This window comes from Tauraco erythrolophus, chromosome 6 (genome assembly GCF_009769465.1).
Source record: "Tauraco erythrolophus isolate bTauEry1 chromosome 6, bTauEry1.pri, whole genome shotgun sequence".
NCBI lineage: Eukaryota > Metazoa > Chordata > Aves > Musophagiformes > Musophagidae > Tauraco > Tauraco erythrolophus.
Window position 1 is genome coordinate 44466723 of NC_141470.1, and position 24870 is coordinate 44491592.

The 24870-nt window shown below is 38.5% G+C and overlaps 1 protein-coding gene across 3 annotated transcripts in view; it reads left to right on the top strand.

Annotated features, from left to right (window-relative positions):
* Window positions 1–24870, top strand: part of PRORP (protein only RNase P catalytic subunit) — a 50263-nt gene that overhangs the window by 22028 nt on the left and 3365 nt on the right. For all 3 annotated transcript variants that reach the window (XM_086613375.1, XM_086613374.1, XM_086613376.1), the window contains exons 4-5: window positions 1731–1838; window positions 23935–24083. In XM_086613375.1, the coding sequence (XP_086469501.1) occupies window positions 1731–1838; window positions 23935–24083 (257 nt within the window). The remainder of the gene's footprint in view (window positions 1–1730; window positions 1839–23934; window positions 24084–24870) is intronic.

Below are 24870 nucleotides of genomic sequence, written 5' to 3' on the forward strand. Positions count from 1 at the left end.
GTATTACAGTGATGACTCATCTGATTTCGAACCATGGGGAAGTCCACTGGATGGCATGAGCCCAGAAGTCAGGAATCCTAGTTGTTGGGTTTTGCATTTGTTTCTCTTCCCCCTCCCTGCCACCACCTTTGCTAGTTACTTACTTTCTGTGTCTTGGTGTCCCTGTCAGATGACAATGAGAATATTTATTCATCTATATAAAATACATTGAGATTGGGGCTGGGGGGCAGGCAAAACCACAAGTGCTAACAATTTCTTTTTGTTTGAAATGATTGTTTTCTTGGCCAGCTTTTTATACTTTCTCAATAATATTTATTTAAACTATGAAGAAATGAAAGATCACATAAAAGGCAATTGATTTTGATGGTGCTAGACTGAGCCCTGTGTTCTCATCAGTGTGCTTTTGACCAGTATGCCTCTGTTCACTTGGATATTATGCCTGAAATTTTAACATCTGAGTGAGGCATCCTTATCTTGCTTGGTTGGTTTGTATTCTTAATACAAGTAACCCTTTTCCTAGTATGATTTGTCATAAGCATTCTGACTCAATTTGAAGTTGGTGATTGTTTGTTACTGCCTAGCAGCAATGTATTTTCTGGATAAATAAATTCCTTCTTTCATTCCTTTCTCAGAGGAAGAATTGTATATGCTGTATCAATTTTTGTTTGGGTGCCAAGGGGATGTTTTTTATTTAACTTGCATATTGCCATGTGGCTACATGGGAGAAGGCAAGATTAGAAAAGTGCTTCTTGAATTTTGAGCAGAAGGCAAGAAATCTGCAATCGTTTTGAGTTCCTATGAAAGTTCATTTATAGCCTTGGACTGTGAAACTTCTGTTACCGATAAATACTTTTTACTAGAAGGGTCATTTATGAAACCAGGTCACTGCCTATCAGGATGGCTTAGGGTTCCTGTGCCTCTTAAAAAGTCAGAAGCAGGAAGTAGAAGTCTTATGCATGTGTCTGCTAAAAACACTAAACATTTTCTCAAAAATCAAGGGAGAAATTCCTGAAGATTTTATTAAAGCTTTGTGTTCTCTTCATCTCCTATGGGGTCTCAAGCCTAAAGCAGTTGTGGTTTTCCTTCAGCTGGAAAAACTGTATGGATGCTGTTGGTTTGCTCAATCACTACATTATGTTTCTACCCTAGTAAGAAAGTTGAAAGTTCATTGTTTTGCTAGCCTTAAAGCTGTGTATTTCTCACAAATGGAATGCTGTGTTTCAAATGAATGTTAATTTAATTGTTGACTGGCATTCAGAGATTTCAGAATTCTTACAGAGAAACTGAGTATGACACTTACTTTACACTTGGAAATGTTAAGAGTGAGTAGTAGTGTCGCAGTACTGAATGTAAAGTTGCTTTGGTTTGCAGCTGTTGTGTAACAATGACTACAGCATGTATCTTTATAAAAGTGTACATTTTGGATTATAATTTTGAAAATCTGGATGACTGTAAAGTTTCGTAATGTAATTTAAAATTATATTGGAAGTATCCACTGTAACACTTATGGCTTTTAAAGCTTTTGTTTGTTTGTTTGTTTTGGGGTTTTTTTTTTGGTGTGATTGTTTTAGCAAATATGTAAGTAAGGATGTGAAGTGTAGCCAATGAAGGAAAAATGAGAGATTTAGGCTTTGTTTATTTTTTTAATAAAAAGCTAATGAAATCTCTTTCTGTTAAACTCAACATGTTATTCCCCCGTGTTTGTTTGTTTGTTTGTTTGTTTATTTCAGGAATTTGAAGCCTTTCAAACATTTGTGGAAAATCGACTTCCGTTTGATGTTGTTATTGATGGACTCAATGTTTCCCACATAAAACCCAGAAAGATGCACTGTGAAAATGTAAGTGCTGGTTAAATATTCATTAAGGGTTTTGTGTATGCTGATTGTAAAACAACAAGTGCCTCGTTATTACTTATCCTCTTGAGAAACCGATCAAACACTTTTGTTGCACGTGTTACAATGAAGTTCAGAGAGTTATCTATACTTCACAAATTAAAAACTATCAGTGGGAAGATGGTGGTTCTTACATATTTGACTATATTAGCTGTAAAAAAATCTTACCTAAATTTCCTCGTGTATGCAATGCTCAGTTACAGCTAAGGTATTGATAATAATGTTATTAGGGCATACACTGTGTGAATGTGTATGTTTTCATAGTAATAAGGATTTGGGGGAACAAAGTAAATCTACCATATAGAGAATTTAGTCTAATATGGTTATGCTGGTAAGAGTTCTTAAAATAACCCCTTAGTTCAAACCACATCCTGTACAAGTTTAAATTTTTATTTCACTTCCGATTGCCTTAAGCATTTGAGTCTTGTTCTTAAAAGGGCAGCTCAAATTGGCTTCAGTTCTTTCCACTTGGTGGTTGTAGAAGAATAATCCTGCTTTTTTACCAATACCTGTTTTTGAGAATGTCATTAAGAAATGGCTTAAGAATATTTTTTTTGTCAATCAAATATTTACTTTAAATTAGGAATAACAAAGTAGCTGCTCACATGTATTCCACAGCCAGTATTTTAATTTTAATAAAGGAAGTAATTTACTTCTAGTAATGACAAGAAATATGTTTTTGTTGTAAAAACTACTTTAAAACCATTCTTAAGAAGCAGGATATGCTTTCATATATGTAGATAAAAGCAGCTGAGCTAGAGAGGTTAGGTAAACTTGCTGAAAGATGTTTGTTTGGGAGTGGCAGTGAAGTTTCATGAGATACTGGCTCATGAAGAGGGTGCTTTCCTTACTATGAAAATAGAAAAGGAAGTGTACAAGTTGTGTGGATGGGATCAAGGAGGAAGTGTTGATTATCTGAGGAGAATCCCAGGCAGCATGTAATGGCCCAATGTCTTTCTAGATCTAGACAGACAGATCTATGCTGCCAAAGAGGGGGAGAGAAATGAATGTCCATCCTCAGTGCATGCCTGTCCCAGTGTGGGAACTCTGAACAGGATCCTCAATGTTCTGTAAAAGCTGGAGGCATGAGAGCAAAGAGCCAGCCTGGTTTTGACAGATAATTACTGCTGATTTCTGATCAGAAATCTTACTAGGAGGTATTAGCATGCTGAGCAGCATGAACTGCCTTCGAGTTCGTTCTTGGCTTCTGCTGTATTGGAAGGCCTTTGGGATACATGATGCCAGAGAGCTCCAGAAGGACTGTATGGAGGCATCAACTTTCCATTTAGGTTGTTCCATATAGAAACAGGTCAGATCTCTCTTGAATCTCAAGTATTTACAGATTAGGAGGATTTTTAGGAAGATCTGCCTTTCCTTCCTGCACAACAGAACAGTAACTTGGGCTCACCCCATCTTACCTCCAGAGGAGATTCTCTTAGCTAAAATTTACTTGTTCTATGAGCTATGTTGCTGTTAATTATTATTGCATTTTGTCATGAAAAAAAATGTTATTCATTGGAGCTTCTGCCAGCTAGTCCTTTGCTGCTACTGTTACCTGGATCCTGTTTTTGAGAGTGTGGAGTCATTACGTGAGATAGGATGGACATGTCTGTTACTCCTGCCTTATATCTGTAGATACTCACTGGGTAGTACCTTTTTGGGGATGGGAAGTGTATGTTTGCATTCTAAGCAACAAAATAGCTCCTTCACTGCCCAAAAGAAGTAGTCTTCTAGGCACATGATATACTAAAGACTCTTTCCTGTATTGAGCCTCTCTATTCATTGAGTTACTTTTAAATTATTTTTTATGATAGATGTCTTTATACAGGATTACTGTATTAACTATTGAGTTTATAGTTTTTTCCAACTGGAAACATTGTTTAAATGCAAGATCGTGCTGGATGCTAGCAAATTCTGGTTTATTTCTTCGTAACTCTCAACTTCTGTGTTGTAACATGTCGGGAAAGTACTGTGTCCTTGTTCTTATTTTGGATACTTCTGACAAGAAGCATGTATTCTTGACAAAAACAAACAAACAAACACAAAACCAAAAACCACAAAATCACAAAGCAGAGTATTCCTTTCTTCTGTCTCCAAACTTTTCTTCCAGATGAGGGAAGGGAAGGCCACAGGAATCTCCGCGTCTGTTGCTTTCCTGGTTACTGGTATTGCTGCCAAGTAGTCCCCGATCCGCGAAAGCTGACCGCTCTGAATGCTGTAGTCTGTCCTTTGAGGGCTGACTCAGCCACAAAATACCCTCTTTTGGAGGCTGCTATCCTCACATCAGAGGCAGCTGAATGGAAAATTTGGAGTGGCAGGTCTGGGGCATGCACGGCCTGTGTTACTAACCTCTTCAGTGTGCATAGGGAGCCATAGTGCAGAACTGAGAGGATGGAAAGGAGAAATGCAAGAGGAGTTGGAGGCAGAGCACGAAGGATGGAAGAAGCTAAGAGTGAAGGCCACGGAGGTCAAGCCAGCTGGCTGCGACAGCACGCCTGGCCCGTTTTGAAGAGGAGGGTCATGCTGTGACTCTTCGGTGACCTCTTCTGTTCGACTTGAGAGGAAATGAAGGAGCAGTATTTCCAAGGACCAAGTATTTCCAAGTATTTTCAAGCTGCCCAACCCTTGTTTTGCTTGTCAAAAAGCTAAATTATTTGAAGTCTCCAGGTTGGAGTCGGTCTGTGCTCTTTTCAAGGGTTCCTTACTGCAGCTGTTAGACCCAGTCAGGATATTGTTTTATAAACTTTTCTGCTCCAGTGCATAGCTAGTATTATGCAGCAATGATTGAAACAGAAAATGAGATTGTTGCTCTCTGTTTATAACACACTGTAAACATTACTATGTGCAAATTGTTAGGGTTTTTTTGGACCACGTCCCTTATGTGATTTAGAGAGAATAGCAAAATAAAGGGCATTGTTAAACACAGGGAGAAGGCAGTAATATGGTGATTTAAATGCATTCTAGTCTTTATTTAAATTTGACAAAAAATACCATTCCACTTCGTCATTAGCTGTAAGAACTCCAATGTTTTGCTGAAGACAAACTCTAGCTAACTCTTAGTCATGTGATTAAAATAAGAAAACATTGATAAAATATGCCTTTCTTTTTTCAAACATCCTAACATTTTTAATTCCATTTAGGCATTCTTTAGGCATCTTGGGAAGGGTCTGGGTTCTGTGGACAAGGCACAAGTACCTTGAGGGATGAGAAGAGAAGGAACAAAAAAAAGCAGAAATTGAAGGAATGTTTTTTACTAATTTAATTCCCAGAGTGTTCTGATATTCTGGAAGACTGGATATGTGACTTCCAGTAGCCCCAGGCAGCTTCAGTCCTCACAGCCAGCACTTACTTAGCAGATCATCATGAATATTATTGACTTGGCAGATTTACAGGAATATTCTGTGGCAGTTTCTCCAGTATATGACACCATCGGTTTGTAATTACAATCCCCTTTTTTTCCAGGTTGGTTTTGTACTAGGCCTGTTTCCTGGTACAAATCACCATGTGGCTGCTTCAATTACTGACAAAAAGAGGAGGTAGCACAAGGGTGTAAAGAAAGATTTTTTTTTTTTTTTTTTGAGGGCTAGGGAACGGTGAGATCATCTGATTTGAAGGCAGTGCACACACAGTGACTGTAAAACTGCAGCACTGGACGTTAGCCAGCACCTCTTCTTAACTCTTTGCTTCCTTACTGCAGCATTTAAAATTACAATTAAAGTTGAGTCCGAATTAAAAGACGTTCTAGAACGGAAATTATTTTTGCTATGTAATCCAGACAATAGAAACAAACTCCCATAAAGTCTAAAATAATTCGATCTTGTCTTTTTCCAGGTGTTTTGTGGGGTTTTTTGCATTCTGCTGCTGTTTAAGACTGTACCTGATGCACATTTGCTTTGATGAGTCAGTGACTGTTTGTACTGTAGGCATGGTAGTTTATAAACTGAGATATCCTTGCAGTTTAACTAAGGAAAGTTGATTCACGTTATATCGTGACATTGAGTTAATCCTTTCTTCCAGATGCATCTAATTACATAAATTCTTAGTCAGCAGAATGACATTTGGTACTCCCTGTCCTCTGCTGCCGTAACTCCCGGTAGTGCCCCCACCTTTCACCTTTTAAAGGTCAAGAGAGGGAATTTCCACATGGCAGTTGTCCAGTTCTCTTGCTAAACACAAACTGTTACATAGTTCTTAAATTTATTTTTTCCTGTTTATTGCAATTTTCTGTAGAAGTATTCCTTGGAAGTGAGAGGGAATCCAAGTGCAAGCAGGATATCTAGGCTCTGGAGCGTCTCACTTTTGCTTGCGGGACAGAAATGAAGGGACTATGATGAGCTGTTCCAGCTCCATGTGGAGGGCCAGGGTGGGGGGAGAGAGAGGGGTGAGGAAGCACGATCAGCACGTGCAATTTAAAGAGAACTTTTCTATTTTTAATTTACGTTGAGATTGGTATATGGTAAATGAGATATGTAGCCAGCTCCTTTTTTAGCTGTACCCAGCTGGTGTTGGACATAACTGAATATATATTTCAATTGTGTGTTGGATCAAAGCTAACTCACAATTCCCTTCTTCAAACAGTTTGGTAGTTGGGATCAGCGCTGCTCTAACTTCATCCTCTCTAATCTCTATATTAAACTCAGACATCTAAAAGATTGGTAAAATAGTTCCAGATTGAGTTCCTTAAGGCTGACAATGCACAAAGGAATATTTTTTGCTCTTGGCTTGATAGTTCAAAGTGGTTGTTCCCAAACTTAATCAGCATTTCTATAAATGGGCTACATAAGTTCATGTAATTCCCATGTAAATTTCAGTAGGCCTGTACAACAGCTGACGAAGCCAGCTCCTTGCTTTTCCACTCCCATCACATCCCAGTCTGGCAGCAACAGCTGACATGCCACCCTTACCACACCTCCCACCTGCAGCAGCAGTCAGCTCCTGACAGCAAAGCCACCAGACCTGCCCTCCTGCACATTACAGGAGGTAATCCCCTATCAAAGGGTTTTGAAGTTTAATATTATAGTTTTAGTTATTCTAGTCAGTCTGTAGTTATTATTCCTGGACTTCCTGCCTACTTTAGCAGTATGGAAAAGAGTGAGTAGATAGAGGTTACAGCCTTGATGGGAAAGCTGGGAGTTAGGAAAATGTTTCATCAGGATAGGGGAGAAAACCAGGATGTAGGATACTAGCCTACAGGAAAATAGTAAATGGTCTTGTTAAATTTTTGAAAAACGCCGAACTGTGACCACAGAATGGGAGAACCTTGATGAATTATGCTCTGTAAATTCCGCTCAGAACCATCATTTTGGTGTGCACTTTATTCACATTTTCAAGGCTCATTTTCCAAACATAAAAACAAATACCAAGACAAAAATAATAACTCTTCAAATGAAGTTAAAGTTAAAAAAGAGGAAGAAAAAACCCAAAACAGGGCACCTATGACCCATCATTCTCTTGGGTTAGTAACCCAAATCAATTTTGAAGCATAGTTTTATTTCTTTGAAATCTCTTCTCTTGTGCTTATAAATCCTCTATGATGAAAAAAAGGGGAAAAAAGTATTACAGCTTATAGTGTTTGGGGGTAATAGTAAATAAAACTTTCCCTGTTCAGTCCCGCTAACTAAAAATTATCTTGATGCCACAAAACACACACAGAAATTAACAGCTGTGCATACATGTATAGTTGACAAAAACACGTACTAATATGCTCAGGTTTTCATGTGGTAATTTTTCCCAGTCTTGAACTCTGTCTTAACTGTGCAACATGGATGTGAGAGATCAACAGCATGATTAGTGAGACAGTGATACTTGATACAAAACATGAGCTCTACTGTATAAGCTGTTCTGCAAAACAAGCAGTTATTAATAAATTTGACCCAAAAAAAGTCATGCGTGGAAAAGATTTTTTTTCTTCTTTGACTCATTTGGCAGCATCTGTGATTTGTTCAAGTATTCTACTGTCTGTAAGTGAAGCAAGAATTAACTAGATCCATGAGTCATTCTCTGTTCAGAATCAATACATCCAACAGAGGTCTTATTTGTCATACTGTGACAGTTCATCAATTCTTCCTCCCACCAGCTCTTGTCTTACCACTCAACAAAGCAGTCAGATGTTTGTTCATTTGCTCCCAGCCTTTTCGATATCTCTCTTTTTTTTTGACGTGTGTCTTCTAATGGTAGTCCAAGTTTGCATTTCTATGATAATGAAACATTTACCCTATTGCTCAAGATTGGAGAGATTTCTGTCTTTGCAACATGTGTTTCATTCGTTAGACGTGTACCTTCATTTCCTTTAAGTATTGCACAAATCGTAAAGATGAAGATTTTTAATGTTTTCACGGAAAATCACCTTTCAGCCTCTGATGTAACATACTTTTGAAAGAGAACTGAGCTCTAGCACTGAGGGGTACCCTTGAAACTTCACTTATTTTTAGTGTTAGAGATGTGTGACTGGACCATGAGCATTGCATTAGTCTCACATCAGTTAATTTCTGTGGTTCCTTGACTACCTCAGCAACTGGACTGAGTCAAATTCTTCTCCAAAGCCACATATAGGAGGCTGACATTGATATCCTGAAATCATCCTCCTCCCCTCCTATACTGGGGCCATCCCAAAATAGAATGAATCAAACTTAGAAATTTTGGTCACCAGATCCAGAAGAGCAAGGCTGTTAAGCTTCACCTCAGGAGAGGTGAAGAAGACTAGACTAATTTGCCTGTGAAACCTAGGGGAAAGGCCTGGCCTGCAAGTCTTCATTCTTTCCTCACAGTTCTGAAACCTGACAGTTTCCATTTGTGGCTAAAAGAGAAATGAACAGGCATTTAATATGTTCAACTTTGTATACTAATACATTGGAAGTGAAGGTGTATTGGACATGAGTGTGTCAGAGATTCTACGAGTACTCCTGCAAGTGGTCGGCATGTATGCTTCTACCCAGGAAACGCACGCATTGACTACGTAGCTTGAGCCACCAAGTTTGCATCTTCCCATAGGGATATGCTCCACCATCTTTTGCTGCTTCTGCAGCACTGGGAGGGGAGAGTAGGCGGTAGATAGAACTTCTTAAGAAAAGAAATATAAAGTCAGACTGGCTACCTATGAATACAAGGAAACTTTTTTAAAACTTTTAACTTCCCAACATTGTGAAATGAGAGGAGAAGCTGGCAGGATTCTCTGACTAAATGCCTCAACAGTCAACTCTAAGCACCTATTTTTCCTTTCAGAGATTGCCAATCTGATTTTTTGTTTCCTGGTGAAAAGAATAGGGCAGAGAAACTGAGCAGGTTAAAAAATCTGACTATGAGGCATTTTGACAACTTCTCCGTGTTGTTTTCTCCCAAAGTCAGATAACTTCTTGGTGTTGCCTCCCCTTACTATTTGCAGCCTCTGTTGCTGACTATACAACTGAACAAACCCCATGCGATAAAATTAACGATCTCTATTGGTTTCTGTCTGGTATTTATAATTTCTACCTTTGTATTTGGCGATAGCAGCAAGTCAAAAGTCAAGGTAAGTACATGAGCACCCAAGCACTCCTTTTTTATGAGGGGAATTGCATCATATCTTTCGCAATAAGAATTCTTCCCATCAATAGGAATATAAGCTTTCAGTTCAGCAGAGCAGAACGAACGTGCCTTGATGATTCATGTCCCGGTGAACTTGGTAACTGTAGCAACAGGTTGTTTGTTGTATGTTGTAGAGAAATTCTGCTAAAATCTGGGTGATGAAGTCAAATGAAGGTGTCTTCTGGACTGGATAAGTTTCAGTGTTGCTGTTTTCACTTCCCTGTTAGAAACCACAGGATAGGTTTTCTTTGGGCAGCCTGACTGATCTGCCTAATCGTGGAATTGTTACTGTGGCCATGAGAGGTGTGCTGGGCCTCTGAATCAGAAACCTAGTCTTTAGGGTATTGAACTGCTTCTTTAGAAGTGATTCTTGTATGGAAAGTGTCCATAATAGTGAGAGACTATAGTGCTATTAAGATACGAGAAGGCGGACAGAAAATGTGAAGGTTGGGTTACTATAAGCCAATTCTGTGTAAGAATAAATATTTGATTTGAGCCTGAGAAATTCTGGTTTTTAGTGTTACCTTAAAAGTAATGTAGATAAAATCCTCAGAACAATTGCATTCATTCATGTACATCTGGATTTATTTATGTATTTTGAAAAGCAATCAGTTTTTGGTTCACATTTGGCTTTTACGTCTGAAATACTATTTTTAGTAAAAGTAAGAAAGAACATATTTGGAAGTTGTGTTATCTGAAGAAGAAAATGTACAATGAAACAAGTGCCTAAGCTGCATTTGGATTTATTTATGAAGTTTTGAAAGCCTACATTTTTTGAACAGTAGGTTATTCCGAGGGATTTCAGTATATTGACATGCCAATTAATGATCCAACAATCCATTAAGCTGCATTTGTTATTTTTTCTCGAGTTGCATTATACTTGTAGAGCAAGAGTGGAAGAGACATTTATATATGGGTAATTAAATATATTTAAATTGAGATTATCAAATTATCATAACCTGTAGTGAAGTTTAAAAACAAAGTTAAAGTAATTTTATTTTTTCAATCTTAAAAAGTAAGTACAGTTGTCCACAGCTTTTAATCTAAATCTCTTCATAAACTGATTGTTTCATGTTGTCTGGAATGTGGAAATAGGAACTCCTGTTTGAATCCAGGAGACTAGTTTCACCAGAATTAAAATTCTGTGCTGGGAACACGATCATACTGGCAGTATGCTCACTTAAAACTGATTCACAAGAATTCCTATTTCAAACGGAACTTCTGAAAAATTGTGAGAACTCTTAATTCTTATCCAAAATAGTACTGCCCATTACAGGTGACCTCTTGCATCCAGCACTTATTATGAAAACCTCATGTTTTTCCAGTATTGATTTTGTACATCAGATGCAGAGGTGACAGGCAAGAGGCTATTCCTATTCTCTCTTTTACTTGTTTTATTAATTGGTATGTTTGTGCAGTTCTTCCAAACAAGGGAGTGGGAAGAAGGCAGGCAAAATAAAGTCAAAATAAAATAGTCCCCAAACTAATTCAGACTTACACCTTTATCTGTGGTGTAACTCTAAAATTACATCAAATTCGATTAAACTAATATGTTTTCATGTGCTAATATAAAGAAGACATCTCATTGAAATACCTATCACTTCTCTGTTGGCTGCTACCAGGACCATGCCGTAAGTGGAGTCAATTTCTAGAAATGATAAGAAATTTTTTTATCCTTTTTGCTATTGAAGACATAAGAGCATTTGAATTGTTTCAAACCAAAGTATCTAACTTGTCTAATCAAGACAGTGTCAGAAGTCGATTAGGAGTGCAAGAACAAGACAAGTTTGGAGGGATGATTCTAGTTGTTATAGTCTCTCAGATTTTGTTACTCATTTAGGAACTTTCGGATGAAGAAGTTGCATCCTGACTAGCACGTTTAATTGCTATTGGAGTTTTCTTTGATAAAATATAATTACCTTCCCAACTTCGGTTTTCAAACCATCCTGTGGCAGCCTCACAATTATATAGGATAGGATAACGCATGTTTGTTTAAAACCTGCTGTCTTTTAATTTTGTATGATGGCCTCTGCGGCTTGTGCTGAGAAATGGTGAATGGTCCCCATTTACACTTTCCAGCCAACTTGCCGTTTTACAGGTCTCAAATAACTCACATATATTCTTTTTATAAATTATCTGGAATAAAAAATTGCATACAATTGTGCAAGATAGGTATCATGCAGATTTTTTGTTTCTTTTTCATTTTTAAGTATGTTTCTTTCTTGATAGGGTCTTTGTTCTGCCTGGGTGTGTATGATGACAATCAGGGCTACTATTGGGCTAAAGAGTAAGAGCCTCAAATTGGACTCGGGAGACCAGCATTTTATTGTGTAATGGTTGATCTCCTGTTTGACTGTGAGCAACTCAGTTTGAAGTATCCTGGTCTTGCAGATTACCTGTAATTAATGTAATAAGCCAAAGTTTCCTGTAGATTTTTCACTATTTTTAAAAATACTTTCTTATTTGTCATAGAATGAAAATTCCAAGTAAGCTTTTTTTTCCCTTATTTAAGTGTAAGAGATAGGATGAATATAAGATTTTAAATAAAATCAAAAATTAATTGCACCTCAGAAAGGTTTGGGAGTTTGTGCATGCCACTGCAGCAGTCCATTGCAGTCTCCCATGGATATGTGGTGTGCATCTGCTATGGTTAAATTACAACATAGCAACAGAGAGAGCAGGAGGAGGGAACAGTGATTTGGCATCATCTGTCTAACTCCCCACAACCAATGCAATCGAAACATGGTGTGAAATGCCTAGAAGCCTTGCAAGAATGTCTATTAATGGTTATAATCAGACCTGATCTAGCCATACAAAACGTAATTAAGCTATTATCACACATGCTGGGGCTTGCAAATGATTTTGTTGCTTGGTATTATGTGAGGATCAAGAGTGATGTAGTAAGAATACCAGAACCAAGAACATAATATGAAAGCTGTGGCTACCTTTGCTTCTGCTGTTCTGCAAATTTTAAGGGAAAAAAACAGCCCACAGGCTGATTTCTAGCACAGTCAATGCTAATCTACATAGGTTCTTCCTCTGTCATGTAGCATGAACTCTGGGAAATACAGGGATTTTTGGGACTTCTTGTAGGAGAAAAGTCATAGCAATGTGACCCAAGTGGAAATAAACTGCAGAGGAGATCCTGAGTTGCAGGATCTCCTGAAAATGAGCCTTGTATCTGCTGGCTTACCTCATACACACGTCATGCTAGTGTAGCACATCAATGTCTTAGTGCTGCAAAGGTCAATCTTGTGTATAAGGTCATCCCTATCTCCATGTGTAAAGCAAGAGAACTTTCCTTGGTACTTGCGGAAACTCTCTAAACCTTTCCTAATTTGCTTCTTAACCTGATATATATTACCACTTTTTAGATCTTCTGGCTTGTATTTTTCTAAATGATAGAGAACAAAATGAAAATTTAAAACTATGTGTATGTATTTACTTTTTAGTAGCCATAGTGCTAGCTGCTGTACAATAGAAATCTTCACTCCCCATCCTCAGAAAGATGCCTACCTCAAGATCTTAAAAATTAGCCGTGGAAAAACCTTAGATGAAGAAATAACCTTATAAAGCATCATTTGTGTTAGAGTTCTTTTTATGTACATCTCCATCAAATAAACATTCATTATTTCCTGCAAAAGATCAAAAAAAATTACATTTTAAATCACTTTGAATGCTTAATCTCTTGCATTGCACTTACTGCCCTGTCTCATGGTTAAGAAACCTTCCTCTTCTTTAGAAATTCTCGATTTCAAATCATTTACATATTTCATACTAATCTTTACAAATATCTACAGGTTTTTCCTTTCCGCCCAGAGATATGAGCTTGTGATGCTGTTTCTTCCTGATTTATTATTCACCAGTCAGTTCTTTAAGGATCGGAATTCTTTTTACATTTCTAGCTGGAAACATGCATTGAAGTTATAGTGAGTCAGGTGAGTCAGAAGCTGAAGAGGTTGTCAAAACTATGTAAACATAATATACTCTATTTTCCAACCAGTTTTATGAAGTGTTAATTGATACTTCCGTCTAATTTTTTCAAATATTTTCTACCATTTCCAGCTGCTGAATTGTCCTGTCTTTGCACAATTGTTCCTTTAGTGACAGTTAAAACTGAAACTGTGCTTTTGTCATATTGACGATACCAACTTACCTTTTACATAAATCAGGAAATACTAGTGATGCTTGTATCTGTCCTCATCATTGTCCAGCATTCATCCATTTACCTGCTCACTTTTGTGATCGCCAAAAAGGAAACAGTGGATTGGCAGTAATATTTCTTCTGCCTCTAATATTTTGAATCTTTTTGAATCTTGAGCTTTTATGGAGTCATGTTGACACGGCTCCATGTTTCCCTGTTTATTTCCTAATTGTGCGATATTTGGGCGAGCTAAGTAGTGCTTAAAAAAGTAGAAGTATGATGCCAGTACTTAGTAGAGCTGTGATTCATCGGAATTTGAGCTTTTACATTCAGTGCAAGTTCGAGGTAAGCACAGTGGAAGATAGGTATTCCTTGAACACTACCTGTACTACTACCTGATTGATTGATTGATTGATTGATAAGCATTTTCCTCCACCACAGCCCTAAATTGCCACATATTTGAGTAAATAAAATGAAGTAGTAGTAGTGAGAGGATTGCAAGCAGGTAGTCATAGAGCAGAACTAGTCAGTCTTAATGATGTTGATTTACCGTGCTCCTTAGAAGCAGTTTTCCTGGGCTTGTCTAATGTTAATGTCACTACGCTACTTTCAGGATCTGAAGTAATTTACATGATAGCTCTGTAAAACATTGCACTGTACTGTTTAAATCCATTTATGTATGATGGCCCTAGGTGTCAGTAGTTAACAGAAGTGGCTTAAATAAAAGAATTGGAGGCTTTTGATATTTTCACTTCCCATTGATATGTTTGTATCTTCATACTTTCATGCCTTGCAGAGTGAAAAGCTCTAACTTTCCATTGAATGGGCATCCCCAAATGGGCTTTCAGAGATAGGATTTCGTTTTTCTTATCCCACTCACTCTCATTTCCACCAGCCCATTCACTCTGCCAGCCTAGCTAACATAACCTGTACTATGATACAGAGTTTTAACCCTTAGCTGTCCAATAAATTTGGTAAACAAAATACTCCTGGAACTGTAGCGCTCTCTTGCACTTCAGCACTGCTGTTCAGTCCTGGGTGCTCCAGGGGATGTTAGGTGAGTATCTGCGTTCTTTCCATGGAAGTGGACAAAGGAGGGAAAGATGTAACAGAATTCCTCAAGTACACTGGCTAGGGTAGTCATATACAGATACCAGCAAACCATAATGCTAAGTCCTCAAACCAAAAATTTGGTTAAAAAAAAATAGATCCTTTTATAAAATAGGGACTGGGTGGTTCTTATTTGGCTTCTGTTGTCCAAGCTGTGCTGGTGATCATATTTTCATATTCTCAAGCTTATTTCTCTTGACTACAGGGGCAAAAAGTTGCTAAGTTGACTACGTAGACAAAGATTTTCATATAACCAGTTGTTCCCAGGAGGTGGAGGTTTTAGACAAATGCCAATTATCATCCATAATTAATTTGTAGGAGCTGACAATGTTATCTGTTTGTCAAATTGCTGTATCTTATCTCCCGAGTTAAAGAAAAATACTTTAGACAGTGGTCTGCCCAGTGTCCAACTATTGAATATTGCAGACTGTTATCAATAAACTTACGTTAAAAGCATTGAAGTAAATTAGATCTTGTGGATTGTAGCTATTGTGGGGAGCTTTCAGACCTTCACTGCCTGTGAAGGCAGAAGCCCTTGTGTGAATTGATCTCCAGGTGTAGATACTGCCTGCAGTGTTTCTAGTAGTAAAATGGCCTGAGTCTGCAGTGATGTAGAATCAAAATTAATGACTGTGTTACGAAAAATAATGCTGACCCATAGCTTATGTTCACTTGTGATAACACTTTGCATCAGAGTTTTGCTGGTTTTGCAGGGACAGTATGTTACTTACCAGGGTGTGCAGCCTTGATCCAAATGAAACAGTTGAACCTCTGCCTCATGGGACTGGCAGTGCAAGGTGTACTTGCATACGAATGTCCCCGAAGTTTTCTCCAGCCTGGTAAATACCAGTTATGCTCTTACCAGTATTAAACAAGATTCCTTCATTGGTCTCACCTGGCTGAAAGCCTTGATGCATGGTCTACCTGGGGTAGGTGGGCCTGGCTGACCACACAACTGCTTCTCCATCTCAGACCTTTGTACTTTAGTTTGCTTCTGCTGATTTTTGTCCTGTTGAAGAAGAACATTTTATATGTTCTCTTTCATATTAAACAAATTTTTCATCTTCCTGACCTTTGAAGAGAAATCACCATTCACTTGAGTAGTGTTTATGTATTTATTTGTGTTTGGAACTGCAAAATTGTTGGAACAATTTTTTTGAAGATAACCCCTTTATCTCTGAATAAGAATCTGTAGCAGGCAACTGGAAAACAGTACTAATGAGAAACAGAAGAAAAGCAGTGTGAAAATCATGTTAAAAATGTTTGCTGCATGTTGTAGTCCAATTCTTTTCTTTGACTGCAAGCAATCAATTTACCGATGGCTTTCCTTGGTTATTGTGTCATTCCACCAGAACAATAAGCCTGTTGACCTGCGAGCATAGAAATAGTCTCAAATAATAAAAGTACCGTCTGGGACTTTTTGAACCACAGATTGGAGAGGGGGGAAAACACTTAACATCAGACTAGGTCAGTGACGCTGTGCAGACATCTGCATAGGACAGTGGTGAGAGCTAAAATATTGGTATCTTTTAAACTGTCGGTTTCAATCTTACAAAGCCACTTTCAGTCCTGCACCAAGTTATTTCCTATCTATGGAAAGGATCAGTCAAGCTTGTGCTTCTATTTTCTTAACACCCTATCACCACCACCCAAAGATCCTGCTCACATTTTGGATTTTCAGTACTTAAATATAACTTCGGACCCACACTGTGAAAATCTATGATTGGCACAGCTGCATTTAGTTCACAAATGTTCCTTTCTAATAGTTAGCTTTTTACGTTCTTTCTAAAATGAGAAATTATCATTCTTTCTGCCAGGGAAGAGGAACTTTCTTATGGCCTTAAGTCATCGTATATAGCTGCTACAATAATAGTAGAAATGCAAAAAGTACCAATGTAGTAGCAAAATGGATTTACAGTGAAAGATGGCAGACCCCTGAAACTGTGACTTCAGCTGAGACAATTATTCCATTCATGGGCAGTGGCTCTAATAGTTGAAGTTTCACTTCTGAAGCCTCTACAAAAACAAGTAAAACCTCATACATTTTCATTTTTATGTAACTTACTTCCTTACAAAAATACAGATGGTATACATAGTACTTGGTGCAATGAAGCAATGTGCAGTGATCAGTAAGAGAATGCTGTTGAAGAAGCAGCAGTGCAGGCAGAAAGAATTCAAGGATGAGAACAAAGGATAGTATTGATATGTGGAAATGCACAGGTGACACTTCATGTCCTTTCAGCTTTTACATATTTCTTTTCCTACTCTTGTGTAATTCTGGAAAGACAGAATCACCTAGCTCATCTCCTTAGTGTGGAGGATTGATACTGATAACTCTTTTTAATACTTTGCAAATCTCCAGATTTTGGTACAAAACAGTAAGTGCTCAGGAGATATCTGGATAAAAAATATTCCATGTAAGGTGCCCCACATGTATTGTCAAATCTTGATATTTATTATTTGTTGCAAGAAAGAAGATGAGTAGGAGGAGAAATAAAAGTGTACAATGGTATCAGCTATGTAGAAAAAACATTTTGGAGAAGATCAGAAAAAGTAAAATATCTTTGCCCTTTTACATGCCTCAAGAAAGGAGGACATTCAGAAAATTCAAATTCATTAAAGGAAACATTTTACTGCCAGTCCACAATTAAAATACAAAACTTACAGCTGCTAGGACTGGGCCATAGTTAATTGTGAATTGAACTTTTCCTAGTTGCTGGCTGATCAAAATGCTACTTTGGATTTCACATTCACCCTTTCTCTTCCATCTTTATGCCTTCTTCATAATTGCTGAGCCTACATGAAAGGGTCCGCTTGCATGTTTAATCCAACATTACATTTTTCTAAGTGATTGGAAAAGAAAATGGTGTTGTAGCTGGTTAACAAAACTTTTAGATTGAGAAACTTGACTGGCCTTGCAGTGACTTACAAAATTAAACTTCCAAAAACCCTGTTACACAACTGAAGAATGTTTGTTTGTCCACGTACTTCTTGAATTGTTGTAAGAGTCAGAAAAAATTGCCTTTTTTTCTCTTTTGCAATTTATACCATAAAATTCCAGCAATTCTCCAACTGTCCATCTCTTATTTAGTGATCATTTCTGGAGTTTTTGGCATTGTTCATTTAATAACATGCTATGCTAACTATTGTCACTACTCATTTTTATTTCTTTTATTCATGGTTGACCTTTATTCATCTAAAGATGACAATCATGAAAATATTACCATTCAAAAAGAGTGACATTCAAAAAGTGTGAGCAAGAGTGGTCACACTAAAAAGTTTGTCAGGTGTAAGGACTGAGAAAGTGGCTGAGATCTTTTAAAAGTGAAAATCCATTCTGAAAAGACAGACTCCAAAAAGCTATTGTCAACTCCACCTGATCATCCCATTCCTGCCAGCCCATCCTCCATGTCATACACAGAATTTAAATTCTGTGTTTAAGTTGTGTATATATTTCTTCAGTCTCCGCATGCGTCCTCCCTTGATTCTGTTAGTTCTCCTAGGAAATACTGCTTCACTGTCCATCAAATCACTACTTTTCATGCCTTTTGGGAATAAGGCAGAGCAGGATATAGCCGTAATTAGATTATATATTAGAAAATACCTGTTTCAAAACCTTTTTTTCTTACATGCCTCTCTGCTGGCAAGGATAGGGAGCTATCCCTATCTTCATGTTGCATAGGAGAAATTCCTAACAGTCTTTCCAAACCTAAAGTTAGTTTACACAGGTTTGGTTTGTATTGTGCTGTACTGTTCTCTGAGCTGGTCAGTAGAATAAAAAATAGGGGTGGCTCTTCAAGCTTGTTTAAAATTGGAAATTTTACCTATAGTTTATAAAATAGCAAAATATAATGTCAGAGCCTCATCACAAACATATTACTTTTACATTCAGAACTGTTTCAGGGCTTTATTTTGAGCAGGTTCCACCTTCATTTGAAATCAAGCAGAGTTGTAATTAAAGATATCTCCGTTACTGGCATAATAGGCAGGGAGCCATGAATACAGGAAATACATATTGCTTCAGTACCTGAGATGAATCTGTACACAGTTACTCTGCTTTACTCTCCCCACTGCCCAGAATTCAAGAGGACTCATTAGCTTGGACGCAGTCTATGGAGTATCCTTGTAGTCAATTTTGACCTGAAAGTGTTATGTCTACATTCACCCAGTGCTGCACTTGAGTCCTCCAGTCAGGGGGAACTCTAGACTGTGCAGGGGCAGGGGGTGTCTTAATACACAATCAGTTTGGACCAGGCTGCAAAAGCATCCTCTGGATACAAACTTACCCTGAAAACAGCAGAGCTATATTTAGGCATCACCTCATCTGAGCAAACTGAGGCTACCGTAGCATCCTCAATCTCTATTAAATCAACTTGGTATCTTTGCTTCTATGGTTTAGTTTTCCTGCTCAATCAATAATCTGCCTTTGATTAATAGAGTTGACTGTGAAGGCAAGAACAAAATCTGGCATCTAAAAATGAACTGCAGATTTAAATGAATTGTGATGGGGAGTTAAGACGTATCTCTAGTGAATGCGTCAAGAGAGGATAAGTCAATACTAGGTGTGGAGTCAATTTAGACAGGTTAAAACATGTTAAACGTTGTGTGATTCCTGTGTGAAGTGCTGTCACTGGTAGAGTTTTGCATAATGATGTGTGTTGCATCAATCTAAATAGTCCTACTGTAACACAAGATACAAATATTCCCAACAATATTTTTCTGCAGTATTGCAGAGATCCCCAGTGTCGTAAGGGGTAATTCCCAAGAGTTAGCTGTTGGCTGTCTCAAGAGCATAAAGTAAACCAGGCTGATTAAACTTAGTGACTGTTATTTACTCATCTGTTACTGCTTTCCCTTCTAAGTAGCTATCCCCTTGCTGGCCGGGGGGGGCAGATCATCTGTAGGGGATCAAGAAATGCATGTGCTGCCCCTCCATTTGAATAAAGAGGACTTGGCAACTAATTTACATTGCATCATCAGTAATAACATGGAGAATGTAAGAAGCAGCTTCCATTGTGTTAGGTGCTGCAATAATGGTATTGAATCTGCTTTGGTGAAATTACCAGGCTCAGTGGGAAAGTCCCAGCCTTTCTTGCAAGCAGTACCCTTTGCCTTCCCTGAGTAACTGGCCATGCCATGGGAAAAAAATCCTCCTTCCCACTGTGTCTCTCTCCTGTGTGTGGTACTAAAGTACGCAGGGTTTTTGAGCTTCTTTGTCTACAGTATGTAAAAAGGGAACTAAAAATTATGAAACTGTAAGTCAAATAAATGCGGTGATGGTGGGAACGGATTCCTTGCTAACCTTTGGAGAGATCACTTATGCTCAGCCCCAGCTGACAGTGCACCTGTGGTCAGCGTGGGGTTTCCTCTGCAGTTTCACAGCTACAGTGGTGGTGGGAGGCAGCACTAACGACAGGTGAAAATAACAATAATAGAGCAGTTTGTTGGTGTTATTAGCAGATAACCTGATTGTAGGTGTGTTTCACTTTTAAATGGCAGTGACATTAAAAAAACCCACCAAAATGTTTAGAAAATGGCAAACATGATTTATTAACAACAAATCTGATTTAAACTTTTTTAAGGTGATTACTTCTTCATGCTATACCTGTATCCAGGTGAGCCACTTTTTGCTGAGTCATTGAATGCTGTGCCTCCCAGCAGTGAGGTTCAGGGGTTTCCCATCTGACAAGTGGGAAACCACCGGTAGTGTCCAAGGAGACAGGCTGTCCTGCAGCAAGCTAACCTTTGAAACTGGGACATGTGGCACAGGGTGATGTAGTGATCAGAACAGGTGACTGGCAGTGAAGCCTTAGGAATTATGTATCCTACTGTGCTCATAGTTCCTTGTATGAGGTAATTAATGTCTTCCTTGTGCACCATTATGCACTTGTGTAAAATGGAGATGTAATTATGCATTTACTTCATAAGGCTGTTGTGGAGTTTAAAGAATGTGGATTAATCTTGCAGTGAGACAAGGATTCCCTGCTGTCCCAGCTTAACTCTTATGTTTGATCCCCATTAAATTCTGCAGAATTGTGAATGTGGGTCACTGCAAAACTATTTCCAGGAATTTGTATAGAAAAGTTCCCTTCCGATGGGAAACCATTAATATTTATTCTTGCCTGAAAAGTGGTTCTTTTAAGGTATAACTTGCTTATTTTTAAAATGTAAAACTACCAGTTAAAGCATTTTCAGTTGCTTTATTTCATATTTGCAAAGCTCAGGCTTTTTACGTGATGCGGAGAGCTCAACATCAACATGATCCTGCGGAGTATGCGTTTTCCGTCCCACTGCTCTGCCTCCCCACCTCTTTTCACTCTGGCTCGTCTGATCCAGAAGTTCTTGCTCTGGTGTGTGTGAGTGCAGTTGTGATTGTGCCATGATCTGGTTGACAACATGGCCCAACAAATAGATTATATCAGCACAACAGAAAAAAAAAAAAAGGTGCTTTGTGGTATGAGGGCAGGAGCTTGGTGGTGGAGGGGTAATTCCATAAAATGGCATTGCTGCAGAAACAAAAAAGAACTCATTTACATGTGGGGAAGTAGCTCGTATCTCTGGGACTGTCCCAAGGAACGATAAATGTATACACTCAGCCAAAGTATTGTACAAGCGTGCTAGTTTTTCACTGATCACAGATTAGGGTGCAGAAATCAGAGTTAGAACATGCACACTGGATACATACATCCATTTAATTATGTATTACTTTTAATAATTAAAAAAAAATCACAGACAAATTATTAGGAGTGTGCTTAGAAGAACTACATTGGGGAATACTTAATATGTTAACAGCTGGTCTTGACTCTTCCATTGATCTGTGTGTAGTTTCATAGTTCTTCGTGGCTGCACCCTGGCTCCATCAGAGTCATTTGCTACACGAAATTGTTTGCATTGTAAGGTAAATGTTAAGGTTTAGGAGAAGAGTGAGAAAGATCTAATTAAACAAAGGCTGGGGCAGCACGGGAATAATTTAAATGTAACTGATAAATGATGAAAGGGATTGCAAACAGAACGTAAGGTGTTTCAGTAGATGCTAATGAGCATTGAGTTTCTTGGAGAAGGATCTAGTGATCTTCACAAACAGTTGATTAAAATCTCTGTGTAGTTCAGAAAGAAACATGGATCCTGATGTGCCCTGTCAGAGGAAAAATTGAAAATAAGACTGCAATGATAGTTATCTATATAATCCAGTAATACTCTAGTGCCTTGTTGTGTGGCCAGTGATTTGTGTGGAACAGGAGCGATTCACAACTTCTTGCTACTCTGCCTCTGCCACATCTTGCCATAGGAATTGAAGCAGCCAGTCTAACCATGCATATTTTCCCTTCTGTGCAAAATGGCATCTTCTAATTCCTGTTTTCAGAGAAAACGTGGTTTTATATGCTCTGCTGTCCAAATTTGAAAGATACTATTATTCACAAAAAGTCATTCTTTCACTAATTTTGTAATCCTCATTCTCAAGAAAACGAATAGCATAGGGAATATGCGTGTTGTATATTTTTTCATGTTTTGCACAGATTGCCTTTTGAACAGATTATTCAGCTGGGTATCTGATGTTTGCTGCCTGAATAATGTGGGAACGTTCAAAGGGTGGATCTACATAGAGCTTATTGCATACAGCGTATTTGCATTGTGTAGTCATAGATAACAATAATTTTTAGGCAACCTTTGGAAATACTAGATGAATAAAATACTCATGTCTTTTTAAGTGACAGATCACTACTGCTGTTTTTTTGTTAACAGTATTATGTTCAGTTTCCTCTATGACTAAAACAAGTGTTACTGTGTGTCTCACATCTTCCTTTCTTGAGAAGCAGCCAGGCGTGGGAGTAGACACACTTAGGAAACCCCCACGTAAGTTCTGTGACTCCCTGTAGACCACCCCTGTTAAGGGCCTGAGCCTAAAATGTGATAAAATGCTCTTCAGTAGAGTTGCATCAGGCAAGGGAGTATGCAGAACAGAATTATTTTTGTCTTGTGAAAGCAAAAATAATGTATATCTTCCATGTTTTAGTTGTGCAAGTGAAAGTTAGTCTTTGTGGTAAATAGAGGAGAGACAGTGTGCTGTTATGCAAGCAGGAGTTTCTAATTTTTTTTAATGATGATTCCCGTTAATTTGATTACGATTTAAGCCTGTTTTAATTTTTCCATTGCAAAACTGTAGCTGATTTATACCAACCCCTTAATTTTTTCCCAGAAGCACTTCATACTAGAGAACCTCATATGCTAATAATATGTAGAAGAAAATCTGTATGACTAACAGGTACAAAGTGACACTAGTTAAAACCTTCAGAAAGCAAGGCTTAAGGGAGCTGGATCCTAGCCTGGACATTGAGCATAACTGTCTGCAGCCTTCAAACATGATGCTTCAGACTCAAGAAACAGGTCTTCTCTCTTTCTGGGCAGAATTGAAAGACCATTGCTTTGTGAGCAGGCCACAGTAATAACTTGGATGCTGAAAGCCAGAACTTTTGCCCTCCAGCAGCTCTGTCTGACTGAAACGTGGAGGGAAAGCCACAGGCACAAGTGCCTGTCCTGAGAAGCATTTATTGCTGAACAGGCACAGCCCTAAGAGGCTGGTGAAAAGTCTCTCTGAAGAGAAGCTGGCGTAGCAGTGGATTTGCTGCCTCAGGATGTTGGTTCGTAAGTGGGAGGCTAGTCTGGATGTGGCTTTCATAAACCCTTAATCCTGAGGTCACAGATTTCCTTTTTCTGCTGCTCACTTCTGCCCCACAGGGCAGCCCGAATCACATGTAGTTCCCTAATTTCGACAATAGGTGGGGCTGGAAAAGCAACGTGGTTTAGGGCTCCGTCCTCTTAACACCAGCAAAGGCTTCGCTGCTGAATCACTTTCAAAAGTAGATTATTACTTAAATCCCAATGTGATTCAGTTCCCTCAGCTGACTCTGAATTTCTGAGATCTGCATACAACTCCTCCTGAGTTTATTCATGTCGTTCAAGCTGCAAGAGCTGGAAAAGGTTTACAATAGCAATGTATTCTCTGTGTGTTCGAGAGCCGCTTCTTACGGTGAATTGTTTTGGATTTTTTTTCTTTGTCATTAGGGAGTTAAATTACTTATCTACTTAATTCATATTGCAGTTTAGAACAGTGGGAAATGAGGGTATGCTAGAAGTCCCACAAGTTGAGACACAGATGTGAAAGTGTTTCCTGTCAGTCTGTTTTTACAGCTAAGAAAATCTTTGGGTTTGCTTTGTTTTCTGCAGCTATTTGATGCTATCAACTGCCTGGCAAAAGGAAATGCCCGGTTGCTTGTGCTGGGCCGCAAACATATGCTGATTAACTCTTCAAACTGGAAAAGAGAGATTATGAAGGAGATGCAGAATAAGGCACACTTCTTCTTTGCCGAAAATATGTAAGTTTAAGAAAATGGCTAAATGTAACGGAGATCAACACCTGATTTATGTGCATTTTAAATGAGTATAAACAGCTGTAGTTTTTAGTATGGTTACTAGTATCTCCAGTTGTGTGTGTGAAAGAGAAACCTATCCCTTGCTATACTTGCTTCAAAAACTAATACATATTAAAAGCTGCATCATGGAGAATTTCATCACTTAGAATCATGTTGACATCTGTATGGTTTATTAGGATTTAAAACTGTTAAAACCACTGCCAAGAACACAGTGGCCTGAACTCAGAGAATACCTGATAGCGTCAGTGTACAGTCGTGGTCTGCTGTGTTAGCCCTGCATGGGCGAAAATGAAGTTCATGCCTGGCCAGTGTTGCTTGGTAGCCAAGGAGTGTGGAGTGTCTGACTTCCTTGCTGCTCCTGGAGGAGAATATTTCTGTGAGTGGAAACAGACTCTCTGCCTCTCTAATTTAAGAAGCGTGACCCCCTTGCTCTTGCCCAGTCAAGCCTGTCCTTGTCTCTGAACTAGGTACTTGCCTCCACCTCAGTGTCCCCTCTCCTTGCCCTGCTTTTTTCATATAAGGAGGCTCAGTTTTCCTTTGGTTCCAACTCCACCTAGTCTCCGTCTGAGTTGGGCACTGTTGATCCTTCACCTGTCTCTGCCGTTTCTTCTGTGATCCCAATTCCCAGAGCTTCTCACCAAGTTCCTTGTCCCAACAGCTAGTCCAAGTCTCTTCTGTCTGGCTCCTTGTTTCAGATCTGTTCTCCTTCATCTCCTCTCCAGTTCTGGCT